Source organism: Phoenix dactylifera, unplaced genomic scaffold (assembly GCF_009389715.1).
Source record: "Phoenix dactylifera cultivar Barhee BC4 unplaced genomic scaffold, palm_55x_up_171113_PBpolish2nd_filt_p 000673F, whole genome shotgun sequence".
In the NCBI taxonomy this organism is placed as follows: Eukaryota; Viridiplantae; Streptophyta; class Magnoliopsida; order Arecales; family Arecaceae; genus Phoenix; species Phoenix dactylifera.
Window position 1 is genome coordinate 174,470 of NW_024068060.1, and position 14,214 is coordinate 188,683.

General features: G+C 39.5%; 2 protein-coding genes across 5 annotated transcripts; one reads left to right on the forward strand and one right to left on the reverse strand.

Moving 5' to 3' along the window:
* The first annotated feature begins 1,982 nt into the window (after positions 1–1,982).
* Positions 1,983–6,225, forward strand: LOC103716262 (BAG family molecular chaperone regulator 1-like). Of its 2 annotated transcripts, XM_008804193.4 has the most exons (4): positions 2,049–2,394; positions 3,078–3,334; positions 4,733–4,879; positions 5,937–6,225. In XM_008804193.4, exons 1-4 carry the CDS (start codon positions 2,190–2,192, stop codon positions 6,072–6,074), a joined length of 747 nt encoding a protein of 248 aa, XP_008802415.1. In that variant the 5' UTR covers positions 2,049–2,189; the 3' UTR covers positions 6,075–6,225. The 2 variants fall into 2 exon arrangements, with proteins under 2 accessions (XP_008802416.1, XP_008802415.1); XM_008804194.4 differs by lacking the exon at positions 4,733–4,879 and having other exon boundaries at positions 1,983–2,394.
* A 1,926-nt stretch (positions 6,226–8,151) lies between these two features.
* On the reverse strand, positions 8,152–13,790 carry LOC120106877 (putative golgin subfamily A member 6-like protein 3). Of its 3 annotated transcripts, none has more exons than XM_039119978.1 (6): positions 13,510–13,790; positions 11,206–11,318; positions 10,850–10,925; positions 10,554–10,658; positions 9,353–9,478; positions 8,152–8,414 (listed from the first exon to the last, which is right to left on the reverse strand). In XM_039119978.1, the coding sequence occupies exons 1-6, from the start codon at positions 13,570–13,572 to the stop codon at positions 8,373–8,375; spliced, it is 525 nt and encodes a 174-aa protein (XP_038975906.1). In that variant the 5' UTR covers positions 13,573–13,790; the 3' UTR covers positions 8,152–8,372. The 3 variants fall into 3 exon arrangements, with proteins under 3 accessions (XP_038975906.1, XP_038975907.1, XP_038975905.1); XM_039119979.1 differs by having other exon boundaries at positions 10,554–10,649; positions 10,850–10,928; XM_039119977.1 differs by having other exon boundaries at positions 10,850–10,928.
* Positions 13,791–14,214: the final 424 nt, after the last annotated feature.

The following is a 14,214-nucleotide window of genomic DNA, read 5'->3' on the forward strand; positions in this document are numbered from 1 at the left end:
GTCATAGAGGGGCTTTTAATAGAGAGAAGTAAAGGTGAGAAGTGATGGAGAAAAGTAATGGCTGGGGAGGAAGAAGGAGAGGTCCCCTGCCTAGAGCTCTCCCCCTTTTTATAGGAGGGGGTGTAGTGGTTACCTGTGATCGGACGTAATTGTGCGAATTAATGAGTTATCGTAAATGGCTCGAGATTTCGGGCTAGCTGGCGATCCGTTGAGATCATGTGCATTCAAATGTTGACAGCCGTTGAGGTGGAGATCGCGGGATTTAATTCCAAATATGGAGGACTTGATTTTCGGTGTAGTGGGGAGGTCTACTTCTCCCTTTGACTGGGTCTTTCTTGGCCTTGAGGTCGATCGGGCTTAATTCTGCCGAGACCATGTCTGCCAAGGTCGTGCCGAGATTGAGGTCGTGAGCTCTGTGGTCGTCGATGCCGAGACCGAGCGCTCTAAGTTCGGGCGTTTTGAGGTCGGGCGCTCTGAGATCGTGACTGCTGAGAGTATGCTTGCTGTCGTCACGTTTGTCATTAAGTGCCGGCGATTTGACCACGTGCTTTGAGGGATCTATTTTCCCCCCAACAGTTAGTATTTGCTTTTAGTTTCTTCCATAGTAATTGGATGCTTACTATATATTACAATCATTAACATGTTAGCTATCCAGATTCATACATTCTGGGTTGGAACAAATTGAAAGCTAAGACACTTGAAGGAGATAAGTGACCATGGCTATCTTCTGCATTTCCCATGACCAAACAGCCCATATTCCTTTCAACACCAGTCCATAACTATGTTAGGTGTTGCAAAGGTTATGGCCTGCATGGTTCCTAATTTGGTGGTAACCTTATGTGGTGTCCCAGCTGCAAAGGTTATGGCCTGCATAGTTCCTAATTTGGTGGTAACCTTATGTGGTGTCCCAGCACCACCTAACGTATTTACTCCCTTAAATCACGTTTCAGCTCAAGATAAAATATATAGTGGTGCAACTCAGCTAATTCATCTCAGCCAATCCCAATTGAGAATATCCAGAGCTGAATGCCTGCTTATGTACAAGCCATCTCCATATGGTAGCTCAAAGCACCCAAACAACCCTTGACTATGGGGGGATACCCAAGTGCCGATCAGTGGACAGGACCCAAGTCCAACTAGAAGGGACGGCCAGGCCAGCGGAGGAATCCACCGCCTGTCACCCACTCCCCCGGCAGTCGCCACGTGATCCTAGGGTCTCACCACACTGGGTGCTCCCCAATCCAGCCCTCGGCACGTGTAGCTGGCCCTCCATCAAACGGCCCTTATAGCTCAGCCACCCACTGGGCACGTGGCGACCTCTCTTTGGATGGTACGGCACACGCGTCAGTAAATTCCCTGAGGAGGGCTGAAAGATACTTTTGAGTCTTGACACTTGCTCACAGGTGGACCTCAAACGGACCCCACACGGAAGCTGATCTCAGCCACCCAACGAGTCGAACAGTTCCAATCGGTGGGCCCCAAGCCTTCGATCCACCGAATCACAATGACGGTTATAAAGCAAGGGCAGCATCGTAATTCCAGCCAGCTTCCGGACCACCGCAAAGGGCAGGACTCGGACCGCGACGTGATACGAAAATGGGACATCATATATAACATCAGCACGCTTTTTAGTTCGAATACTCGATTGCTTTTTATTTCGTGTCCAGAAATAGTTATGCAAGATCTACCATTAACAGAGAAGCCCTAACAAAAAACATCGGTCTCCCGAGACCCACATTTACACCCTCTCGACAACATGTGGGGCTCACAAAAGGCGTATGAATTATGGAGATAAAAAGACGGTGGATATCAAAAACCTACATAGTGCAAACAGTGGGTCCCGACGAGGGTTCAGCGAATAGGAGAGCGACACGTGAAGATCAAATGGACCGGCACCATTTCCGCCTCTCAGGCTCTCGGCAGCATTCGTTGAGCTGTGGGGCAAGGACAAAGAGGACCGAACGTGTCGCGATCTCATTCGCCACTTCCTTCCGAAAGCCACCAGATTCCGCGCGTTCTGAACTCCGCCCATATAAAACGCGCCCATCCGCATTCCCGTCGCTTCTAAAACTGTCGGCGGAAAACCACCAATCGTTTCTTTTCACAGGGAGATAGCGAGAGAGAGAGAGGTCGAGTGGGCGTTCGGGTCGCGAAGGGAGGGAGGCGGCGGATCTGGGGAGGCGAGGATCATGAGGAGAACGGGGTCGGACGGGGGACCGGCGGCGGAGTTGGAGGAGGCGGGGAGGGAGGTGGAGTGGGAGATGAGACCCGGGGGGATGCTGGTCCAGAAGCGGCCGGCGGATCCCGGGGCTGCGGCGGCGCCGGAGGTGCGAGTGCGGATCTCGTACGGCCCTGCCAGGTACGAGGTGTCCGTCAGCTCCCTCGCCACCTTCGGTAAGCCCACTACACCCCCTCCTGCCGGCTTAGCACTCCTCCCGCGGCGACCTTGTCTACTGGGGCAAACCCTAGCGAATTAATTACCGCAATTCTTTTCTTGTTGTTGTTGTTGTTTTCTCTGGTGAATTGCCAGAATTGCCCACAGTTTTGTTGACAATTCTCATCGGGACTGCTAGTTTCCAGTTGCTCGGAACTATTTTTGCTCTTCCAGCTCTTTAATTTCATATGATACTATTTCCTCGTTCTCCGCAACCAGAAAAATTTAGAATATAAATGCTAAACAGCTGGACTTTGAGAGTCGTGCACAAACATCAGTTTTTTTTTTTGCTTGGTTTTATTGTATTTTAGCGAAAAAAATTAAAACTAATCTGATTATTTTTGTCAAAATGCGTGGTAATGTCTTACCGTTATTCCAGAAATGCCCTTCCCTGCGGTAATATTGAGTAGATCTTGTTTACCCCTTGCCTCGTATGTTCTTTGATCCGACGGTCGACATCGTCTGGAAATGGTGGGCCGTAATAATAAAGACGTCGGTACTTGATCGTAGTTAGACCATTGTTTAAAATTCGTACCCTCCACCGACAGCGGTTAATTTCGCGGTTTGGTGCGTGAATCCGGTCACCGGCAGTCGATCACCGGAATGCTGAGGTTGAATGCCTTTTGCTTTGGTCTGCATGCAGGGGAGTTGAAGAAGCTTCTGACGGCGGAGACGGGGTTGCAGCCGGGGGAGCAGAGGCTGATGTACAGAGGGAAGGAGAGGAGGGACGGCGAATACCTGGATCTTTGTGGAGTGAAGAACCTGTCGAAGATGGTGTTGGTCCAGGACCCGACGAGCCTCGAGAGGAGATACGTGGAGATGAGGAGGAATGCCAGGATCCATAGCGCCCAACGAACCATCTCCGACGTATCTCTGGAGGTCGACAAGTTGGCCGACCAGGTGTGGTGATTTCTACTTTGTGATCCCTCGTCACGTTTTTAGATTACAATTTATGTATTTGTTTCTAATTTGAATTTATGAATGCCTTATAATTCTTTATTACTTAATTTTCCTTGATTCTGTGATCTCAACGGGAGGTGTGTATTGAATATTAACCCTGTCTAGTTGTGGAAAATGAGACTTCGTTTGAGTAAGACTGGAATCAACTACACTTGTCCTACTTCAACTTGTGGTAAAGTTATCCTGCCTTTCCAAATGAGTAGCTTAATCTTGATTTATCCGGTTGAAACAAGAAGAAATAGGCGTTTCAATTCTGTATAATGTTGTTTCTTGCCTCTGGAAAAGAGTAGGGGTGGAAAACACAAATTTGCAAATGGTTGCTGAGCAGAATAACCTGAAAACTGGTCATCTCTCTTTATTCTGCTTGGATTCCAAAGCAAACGGAGTCTAAATGTTAGGAGAACTTCATTTGAAGTTGGCTGTGACAAGAACTGAGCACACGCTATGCACAGGGTTTATTAAAGAGAGAGGAGCATGTTATGGATAGCTGTGATTCCGTAAATCATGATTGTTTGGAATATTTTAGAATAAACTTTAACTTCCTATTTTAGTCTATGTGCTTCTTTTTGCCTCCACTCTTACTTAGGAGGTGGGATACCACATTGTCATCTATAACTTTCAGCCACATTGAGCATATGTGTTATATAAATTGGAGATAGAGATGAAGATAGTATAATGTCTGATGTGTCAGGTGAAAGATGAGATTTGGCCCTTACAAGAAAATATGTGGAGGTTATCTATGGCTTGTAAATAAATGAGTTAAGGCTTCTCTTAGTTATTTCAATATTGATATAATTAATGTATCAAGATGTTCTATTGAATCGTTATATTAAAGGTTCGTCAAATGGGTTATTTGAAGATCAGGAGTTGCAGAGTACAGGACAGAGTGTTGAGCAATAATCAAGATGATAACGTTCCTGTGGGAAAAGAGGAGTGCTTAAAAATAAGGGACCTAGATTCTTTACATGAAAAAACTAAGTTCGAGTTGCAATATGAGAGGATGAAGACCATCATATTCCTACAGCCCCCACCCGAGAAGAAGGAAAGAGGAAAACGAAACGAAAGAAAAGAGTATAGAATTTGTCAATGGATTTTCCTACAGACACTGTCCCATAATGACGGTGAGAATTCATTTGTAAGAAATAAAGTTAAAATGATGTCACAGTCCTTTGATTGGTTACTGATGCAACTATAAAATTATTATAGCTTTTGATGTCAACACGACCCTTATGTACTGCTTCTAATAAATTTCAAGATTTTGATAATAGGCGTATCCCTTTATTAGTATTATGTATAACTTCATGTGCTTATTAATTGCCAAATTTCTTTTGTTTCCAGGTTACTGCCATAGAGAAATCTATATCCAATGGGAATAAGGTAGCAGAAGTACAGATCACAACATTGATAGAATTGCTTATGAGACAAGCAGTCAAACTAGATTGTATCCCTACTGAAGGAGACGCTTCTTCCCAGAAAAATCTACAGGTCTAGCACTGACTGTTCCTTTTCTTTTCCTTATTTAGTTATCCAAATATAGGGTTCTACTAATAATCCATATGGATGTGCCAGTGAAACTAATGACAGAAATGTGGCAAGTGCTTTATCCTAATAAACCATATATCAACTTAGAAACTAGAGTACAATCTATACCAAATGCCTTGATTTCAGAAAGAGTAAACTAAAAGTTAAAAATTCTAAAATTTGGCAGACATATTGATGTTATATAGAGATTAAGTTATTAATTGATATCCTCCTGGCTTGTGGTTTAACATATATTCCTATGCTCTGTCATTCAGCAGACACATTTAGTTTGCAGAATATTTATGTCATTGGCCTACCTGTCCATAATAACCCTGACAGTATATCTGAAAGCCATATGCTTGAAGGACAGAAACTCTGAAGTATCAGATCCTCTTTATGCGTATATTAAGTACATGTTAATGAAATTTCACCCGCAAATATCATAGTATTTGTGGAAAAAAAGGTGGTGAAAACTAGGGAAAACATGCTAATGAAAATGTCAAGTTGAAAGTAGTAACATTTTTACAACTAGATGCAGATTGGATCTTGGAAAAGCCTATTTTCAGGTACTGATACCTGTTAGTGATCATTAGAGTGTCATAGAAATATATGCAACCTTGTGTGCATCTCATAAATTTTTACTTGTTATCACACTTGGGCAATTGAGAATGACTTGTCTTCTAAAAGTTTTCCTTCCAAAAATAGTCATCATCTATCCTTGACTTCATAAATTATTAAAGAGATTTGGATGACTGCTCCTGATCTTTGATGCGTGAATTGTTCACTGAATTATCAGTTAAACAGAGATTGTCCTGTTATTCCATTGAAAATCAAAAGTTTCATATTCAGTGAAAAGAAAGTTAATTGCCAGTGATTATTGATGACTCTCCGTCTTTTCTTTTTTTGTCACATAAAGGTTTTGCATGCTGATATTTCCTAGCTTAATTCATTTTTCATAGTCTACTTGAAGCAAAAACTGCATGAAGATTGAAGCATGAGACACTTATTTATTTTTTCACAGGCTAAGAGGGTGCAAAAGTGTGTTGAAATTTTAGATGTTCTCAAGATCTCAAATGCCAGATTAAATCCTGTGGTCATTACAACTAAGTGGGAAATATTTGATCCCCCAACAACGACACGATGGGAATTTTTTGACTGAAGATTCTCTAGTTTTACCCTGCTCATCTTTCATTCGTTTAATGTACCTTATAGCTGATAGGCCATGAACAAGCTAAGTGTATTCATACCTTCTATCAATTGATTGACTCAATAAAAGCACTGTCTCTGCCATTCATGGTTTATCATTCTAATTATAGCGATGATATTTGTATCAGCCATGTCAGAAATTATAATTTGCAAAAATCACTTTGCCGAGCTTTTCTTGTGGTCATGAAATGAGGATTAGTGTGTTCACTATTTGAAAGCTTCTTCCCAGAGTGATCTGGCTGTGTGTCACTTGTGAAAGTTCTAGGTCTATGTGAACCAGATGGTACGATGACCAAAAGCTCCTTCTAAGGTGAGTAACACGAGTTTCCTATCAGATGCAGAGCAAAAAATCATGAAGTTCTAATTTCTAATACAATAAGATTTTCAGCAAAATTACTTGTCCTTTCTTTCTTTATAGCTGAAAATCATGCAGTTAACAAAAAAATATAGGTCTCGCCATGTTCTTCCAGGCTCTAATAGTTCTGGATAGATCCATCAGTGCATATTTTGCAGTCATCTAAAGAGTGTTTTCTTTGTTGAGTTGAGGGAACATCCTCTAATAAAATACAGGATAATTGCAGTAGTGTGCACTCTTTACTATCTGCTGGCTTCTGCATAACATGTTATATATTGGGTGTATCACACATGTGCTAATTTACACTACTTGCCATAGTTAAGACCTAATGGATTCGACAAAAGATTTGCATGACTTTTATGATCATTATAAGGTTTGGTAATTGTAGTTGTAGTGCAGGATTCTGAAAGGTACCGAGAATCAAAATTCATCATCCATGCCTTCTGATTGTATTTGATTCACCATTCGGATCCATCATCATGCATAACATGCGAGTTCAAGTCAAGTTGAAGTGATGGTAGGAATGCCATCGTTTAAACATGAAATAAGCCAATTTCAATAATTTGATCGGAGAGAAGAAAGTAATTCTCTCAATCTGCTCAACTTAAATTTCGTAAGAAATTTTAAGAAAAGTAAAAAAATAGTGGAAAGTAGAGTTTAGGTTTCCTTTTTTTTTCATTAATAAACTATAAAACTAAGTTACAATCTCTACTTATACTAGTGAGATCTGTCATTGCACAATTCGATTTGAATTTTTTTTCTAGTTGAAAAAGAGCATAGCTTTCTTGAAATAGACATTGCTAATAGAAATAATCATGAAATTTAAAATCTCAGTTTCTACATTGATTTTATCTACAGATGCTCCAATTCTTCCTAGATTGGGAGATATATCCGGTTAAAGTTTTATTTTTTGCTTTGTTTGGCCTATTTGGAGCTTAAACAATGAAATTTGGCCTTAATTTCCAGTGTGCCACACCTTTTAGGAGGGATGTTACATCGTAGAACTCCAAAATGTCATCTGATTTTAGAAAATAGAGCACCTCAATTGGATGTTGTAGCGATAAGTAATGGCCTCCAGAAGTTTAGTACTCGATTTCTTTCTAATGTACCGGATCTTGCTCTTGGATCCTATTTAGTTTTCCTAATAGTAGTCAAAGTATTCCACATCAACTCTAATAGTTCTCCTCGATCATTTAACAAGCAATCCTAATGGGAGTTGGGGAGAACTAAATGTTTGTTTCTACAACCCAAGTCCTCTCTACCATGCAATCATCATCAAGCTGATATTTGAGCTGCCATCACCTGATCCAATATTCAAAATCCACCAACGTTATATGATATAACAGCCATAGCTGACTGGTCTTGACACTTCCAGTACATAGTAACTCACTAGGCTAAGAACAAGTTTGTTTAGAGATTATCAAAAGAAAATGAAAAATTATAGATTTTTGATAGTGTGTCAATCACCCTTAAATCCCATTCCATTATTAGCAAAATCTTCATTGACTCAATCCATGTAGCACACCGAGTAGAAACTATAGTAAATGATACAAATCTACCATAAACAAAATAGCTCAAAATACATTGATGATTGGAGCTTGGGCATACATCGATAGGTGCATATCGAGCAAGCTGTCATTGTGTTGGCAAGATATTAAGCATAATTAGAAAAACATGCATGAAGATGATATGAATTGAAGTGACTTAAACAATAATGTGATGTTTTTGTACCAACTCACAACACTAACACTAGGTATCATATAGTCATGATGTTTCTTCATATTACATTCTGTCTATAAGTCAATTAATGTTTCAAAATCGATCACATCAAGGCTATCCATATTGCGTAAACTCCAAGTTGCTTTGCTTGCCCCAAGCCCATTTCTAGACATGCTTTCACTTAGCTAGCTGTTGCATCATCTTCTCATCTGCCTCCAACTTAAAAGATAAATAAGAAAAGAAAAAAACAATCAGTCATGAATAATATAACAGATCAAATAATTTACTGAATACCTTTTCATAAGGTCCAGTTGACTATTCTTAATAGTTGCTTTAATTACTTGGCATATAATATAAGATAAGTATAAATTTTGAAAGAACCAAATAGACTTTAAAATATATTACATTGCTACAATGACCATCAAACCATCTTATAATAACTTTTCAAAGAGCTAAAATGATGTAGCATGTTTTTTGGTAGAGAGAGAGAGAGAAAGATAGGAATATCCTAAATATAATTATTATCGTCTAACTTTGCCTCAGCATTGCCTCTAATATTATATCAAACTTATCCATATAAAAATTCTGCAACACATGAAACAAAAACAAAATGATTAAAAAGAAACCTTGCGGAAGAATGTTGCAAAAAGAAAATCATAAAAAATGATATATTTTCTAAGAAACTACAGCTAAGGCATATTTTTGTCCGATTATAAAGTATTAAAAGCATCTTTTTCTCATTAAGAAATCTCATAGAAATATCCAAAACATGATGCTATTAAATGTGTTAAATTACGATATCTTTAAACAGCCAATGCAGGTTTTAAAGAAAAGCATTGAAAAATTTTATAAAATATCAAGCCTGTTAAGCCAATGTTTTATCAACATAATTTTTTAGTCACACTTGATGGTTTATGTGCATATATAAACATAAAGTAGCTACAATAAATTCATTGTTATGACTACTCCTAGAAGAGTAAAACATTAATAATTAAGGATTTATTATAGACTCATTCCTAATAACAATTCACATAAAGCTTATAAAATCATAAACATATTGGAGATTAATCGAGTTGTAAACTCATTGCATATGAATCTGAGAAGTCTAATGTAAGTAATACATATGCCAAAGATTAAAAGTTTTTGATCTCAATTACCAAAGTTTCTGGTTCCTCATTGTCTTGAGATAGTTGGTCGATCTCTTGAGATAGTTGGTCGCTTTCTTGACATAGTTGGTCAATCACTTGAGATAATTTTGCTATCTCAACTTGTAATTGTGTTACCTAATTAGAAGTAGTCCACAAGATTGTTGTTAAATAAAAATGAGAAACAAGCCATCTACATGAAAATAAAGTTCATATTCTGTAACCAAATAAGTAGAATTTAATAAATTTTCTTATATAACTAATAAAATGTTAAAGATCAAGTAGTTTACAAAATCAGATATAGGATAATAGGTCTCAAATAGGTCTTGAATGCTTTGGAATCAAAACCACTATTCTACTCAAGAGAAAGCAAAGCTCAAGTAAAAGAATTCTTGGACCTTCGAGTGACTTTTTTTCTTGAATCAATAAAAGTTATTTTTCCTCCTTGTTCATCTCTTCAATTAAAATTATTTTCTTATCGTTGCGAACTAGGCAATATCTGAATTTAGTAGCTTGTTTTCAAAGACTAGATGATTTTTTTTCATGATAGAACTTTAGTTGCTTTTTTTTTTGGGTACCATATAGAACCACTTTTAGATTTGGTTATAACAAAGTTAATTTTATTACGAGATGGAAGGAACTTTTGGATACTAATATTAGGATTGAATGTCGAGTTAAATATCAATATTGTCTGCTCTAGATTTTTTTTTTTTAGAAAAGAATTGGGCAAAGCCCTTATCACATCCCCAACACACGATTTCTGGTCAGGTGTGGCAATCGCCGCATACTCATAGGAAGATTTGCCCGCAAGCACGTAAGACATCTTATCATGATATCATAAAGTGAGTAGCGGAATCACATAATATTTAAATAAGTCAAAAATTGAAATAACTAAAAGAAGTCAAACTTTAATGGCTCAAAATATTCAGCAATACTCGAAGGTCATGAAGCAGCTACAATAAATTCGTTGTTATGACTACTCCTTGAAGAGGAAAACTTTAATCATTAAGGCTTTATTATAGACTCATTCCTAGTAACAATCTCCATAAGGCTTATAAAATCATTAATCAGGCATAAAGGAAATTAATTAATTGAGTTGTAAACTCATTACATATGAATATTAGTAGTCAAATGAAAGGAAGATATATTTGTACACCAAAAAAAAAAAAAGGAAGATATATGCCAAAGAATAAAAGTTTTTGATCTCAATTACCAAAGCTTCTGGTTCGTCATTCTCTTGAGATAGGCGGTCGATCTCTTGACATAGTCGGTCAATCACTTGAGATAATTTTGCTATCTCAACTCGTAACTGTCTCATCTAATTATAAGTAGTCCACAAGATGGTTGTTAAATAAAAATGAGAAATTGTATGGACAAGCCATCTACATGAAAATAAAGTTCATATTGTGTAACAAAATAAGTAGAGTTTAATAACATTTCTCATATAACTAAAACAACATTAAAGATCAATTAGTTTACAAAATCAGATAGAGGATAATAGGTCTTAACCCGAAACAAAAGCTCCATATGATATTCCTGATCATTTTCTGCCCAGCATTTGGTTGATTCCCAATTAGATAGCTTGCTGCTGTACCAAAGAGAAGGAAAAAAAAATGAGAAACCAAACAATTGATCGGATGTTAATATGATGCCAAGTTACACTTAACTATTTTATGATGTAATAGAAAAGAAGCCTTGTGAATAAATCCATGTAATTAATAATAATTTATACTAGGAAAAAGAAAAGCATAAATGATCATGAAACTAATTCTAATATCACCAAAAAAAAGGAACTACTTTTAAATGTGAGATTAATAAACGCCTTATGTAGCAATAAAATAGGAATATCATCAAAATATATTTACCTTCCTGATTTGGTTTTCCAAAGAGGGTCCATATTTTTTGCAATCTCTATGTCATCACCTGATAGCTTGCTAGATGATTCTTTTGTAGCTCTAACATGTTGATCCCTTGATTTCTGCATAACATGAAAAGAAGAACAAGTGCCTTCTCATAAGGAACTTAGAGCATATATTTTAGTTCTGATGATGGACAAGCATAAAAACATCATTATCTACAAAAGTTGTTTTTGTTGAAAAGTTAATACAATTGTTGTTATTTCCCATTATTATAACAACCACCAATTATTTCCCTTTAATGGTGGTTAATCAAGGAGGCCATATTACTGGGTTAATAGCATTAAATGGCATGTTCTCAAGATTTGGCCTAAGTGAATGAGTAACTGGGGAAGGCATTCGTTGAGTGAATGGAGGACCTCAGGGGTTGGATGCATGCCTTCATATGATTATAATAACACAAGTCGGGTTAGGAACAATGATGGAAAATCTTGGGGTTCTAAACTAAATATATCGGCTATAAATGACAGCATCATTAAAACGACCCTTTTGTTGCACTCTTTGGGGTGTTTTAAAACATGGAAACTTGATACACTCAGAAATCTGTGGATCACAGCGGATCACAAATGTTGGGGGAAAACCCAAGTCGCGCCAGCCCGAAAGCGCTCGTCCAGGGAGCGCCGACCAGAAGGGCGCCGACCAGAAGGCGCCCGACCAGGAAAGCGCCCGATCAGGGGGCCCCAACCTCGCAACACGGGAAAACCCAAAGTCGCGTAGCCCGGAGTCGCGCCGACCAGAAAGGCGCCCGACCAGAAAGGCGCCCGACCAGAAAGCGCCCGACCAGAAAGCGTCCGACCAAGAGACGCCGACTAGAACGCGCCGACCTCGCGACGCTCGAATTAAAGGCACCCCACTGAGCAACTGGCTCGGCTCGGCACCCGGCCAGGTGCCGAGCCCTAAAGATGCCTTGTCCAAATATTCGACCCCAGCCTAATCCCTTAGAGAGAATCTGACAACTAGATATCCAACTCCACCGTACTCTGCTACCGTCGTCAAGCCATTAAGGCACGTGACCTCCGCAGGCCTCCGGCACACCCGATCATTAATGCGTGTGACCCCTACGGGCCTCCAGTGCACTCAACCATTAATGAACACGGCTCAAGATGATCTCCGGATCACTGGACCATCAAAACGTATGGCTCTCCCTGATCACCGGTTCACTCAGCAATTAATGCACTTGCTATCTACGAACCCCAGGCCCACCACGGCCGGCGGTTGAACCACTCCAACAGGTCCGATCAACCATGACAATTCGCTGACTCCGGTCTGATCCGGTCTCATTCTCCACAACGCCATTAATGAGCATGATCGTGCCCAATTATCACGAAGAAGACAATTTGCCCTGTCACCTCTCAGGTAACATAATATCCTTCTATAAAAGGGAACCTGGGGGAAAAAAGCAAGGGGGGACAGACACAAGAACAAACATTCTCCTCTTTTACTCCACTCATATACTAGCCCCCTCTGACTTAAGCATCGGAGGGCCGGCGCCGGAGATCCCGGCCACCAGCTTCTTGCAGGACTCTCCAGGAGGACGCCACCAGCTGACGCGCCGCCACCCACCGTTCCAGCAGCGGAGCTCCTCCCCTCTCAGCTCGCGGCCGCCCCCGGGTCCAATTTCCAGCAACAACAAACACCTCAGCTTAGTTAAAATTGTGAGTACAAAAACAATGAAAGAAAAATTTAAAAAATATAAGATTAGGTATTGGTAAACTATAAAACAACGCTTCATCAAGATTATATCAGTAAATTACAAGACTATATCGAAAATTTAAGATCTAAAAAAAATTGCATGACCACATAATAATTCGTACATAGTATGATTATGTTATTAATCGTAAGTAATAAAATCAGCATAGTACATTTATATTGCAGCATATACATGCACATCGTGTGTCCTCTTTTGTTATGATTTCATAACGGTCCCAATGAAATCTGAAGGGGCCCTTCCACAGGTATTGCATCACTCTCAAAAAGGAAGCTGTGCTGCAGTGGGGAGAAACCATCCCCTGCAGCCAACTAAAAATTGATGAGCAACAGGGCACAATAGGAACTCTCTACAGGCCAAGATCATTAAAACAATACTCGAACACCCACTTGAACCCGCCCAACAAGGAAAAAACAACAATAGGGTATTATAGATTGGTCTCAAAACCAGCAATCAGAAACCAGCCCTCAAGGCCACGATCATTAGATGAAGTGCTCTTACTTGAAAAATATAAATATATGATTAACATCAGGGCAGCAGGTTACCTCCTCGTCTTGCTTAGTTTCTTTCTTGTGTTTCCTGGGATTCTTCTCCTGTGATGGATTCATATTTGTGGCCTCGTCAAGAAATTTCTGGGACGCCGAACCCTCTACTCTACGCTCTCTCTTCTCTTCTTCTTCGTCTTTGATCGAGTTATATATATATATAGACGCACATATATATTTATTCTTTGGTTGACACAGCGGGGAAGCGTTGAAGTTGGTTCAGAGATGCTGAACCAGAAACAGAGTTCGAAACAGGGGATGCTGAAACTCTTAGAACAAAGTTCTTGTCATAACGTCGGCTGGAAAAACAATAGACGCCTCCTAAGACTTTAGCGATGCCTTATATAGGCTACGGATACCCTAACCCTTATTAACAGGGTTTATTGAAATACCCTGCGGACTCTAAAACAGGAAACCGAAACAAACAAAGGACTCCTAACCCAATCGGAATTCAAAAACAAACAGAATTCAGACACACAACAGGAACAAAAATTAAACAACTCGGTCGTCAGCTGCTCCGGATTTCCTTGGGTGATCTTCTCGTCCAAACGCTCCGTCTCAGCAGTGATTTCCGGTCCTGCATCATTGGTCGATTTGTATATTCCCATTCTCTCTATATTTTTAGAATCCCGATCTCAGAGAAGTTTGTTTAATAGGGAACAACTTTCCATATTTTTCTAATGGAGAGAATCTCATGTGTATGAC

Bases quoted from the DNA above. Each gene is read 5' to 3' on its own strand.
- LOC103716262 (XM_008804193.4), top strand. From the start codon at position 2,190: ATGAGGAGAACGGGGTCGGACGGGGGACCGGCGGCGGAGTTGGAGGAG. The intron at 2,395-3,077 runs GTAAGCCCACTA...GTCTGCATGCAG, and splicing joins CAGCTCCCTCGCCACCTTCG to GGGAGTTGAAGAAGCTTCTG. The intron at 4,880-5,936 runs GTCTAGCACTGA...ATTTTTTCACAG, and splicing joins CTTCCCAGAAAAATCTACAG to GCTAAGAGGGTGCAAAAGTG.
- LOC120106877 (XM_039119977.1), bottom strand. From the start codon at position 13,572: ATGAATCCATCACAGGAGAAGAATCCCAGGAAACACAAGAAAGAAACT. The intron at 10,929-11,205 runs GTAAATATATTT...TCTTTGGTACAG, and splicing joins TGGAAAACCAAATCAGGAAG to CAGCAAGCTATCTAATTGGG. The intron at 9,479-10,553 runs GTAATTGAGATC...ACTTCTAATTAG, and splicing joins ATGACGAACCAGAAGCTTTG to GTAACACAATTACAAGTTGA.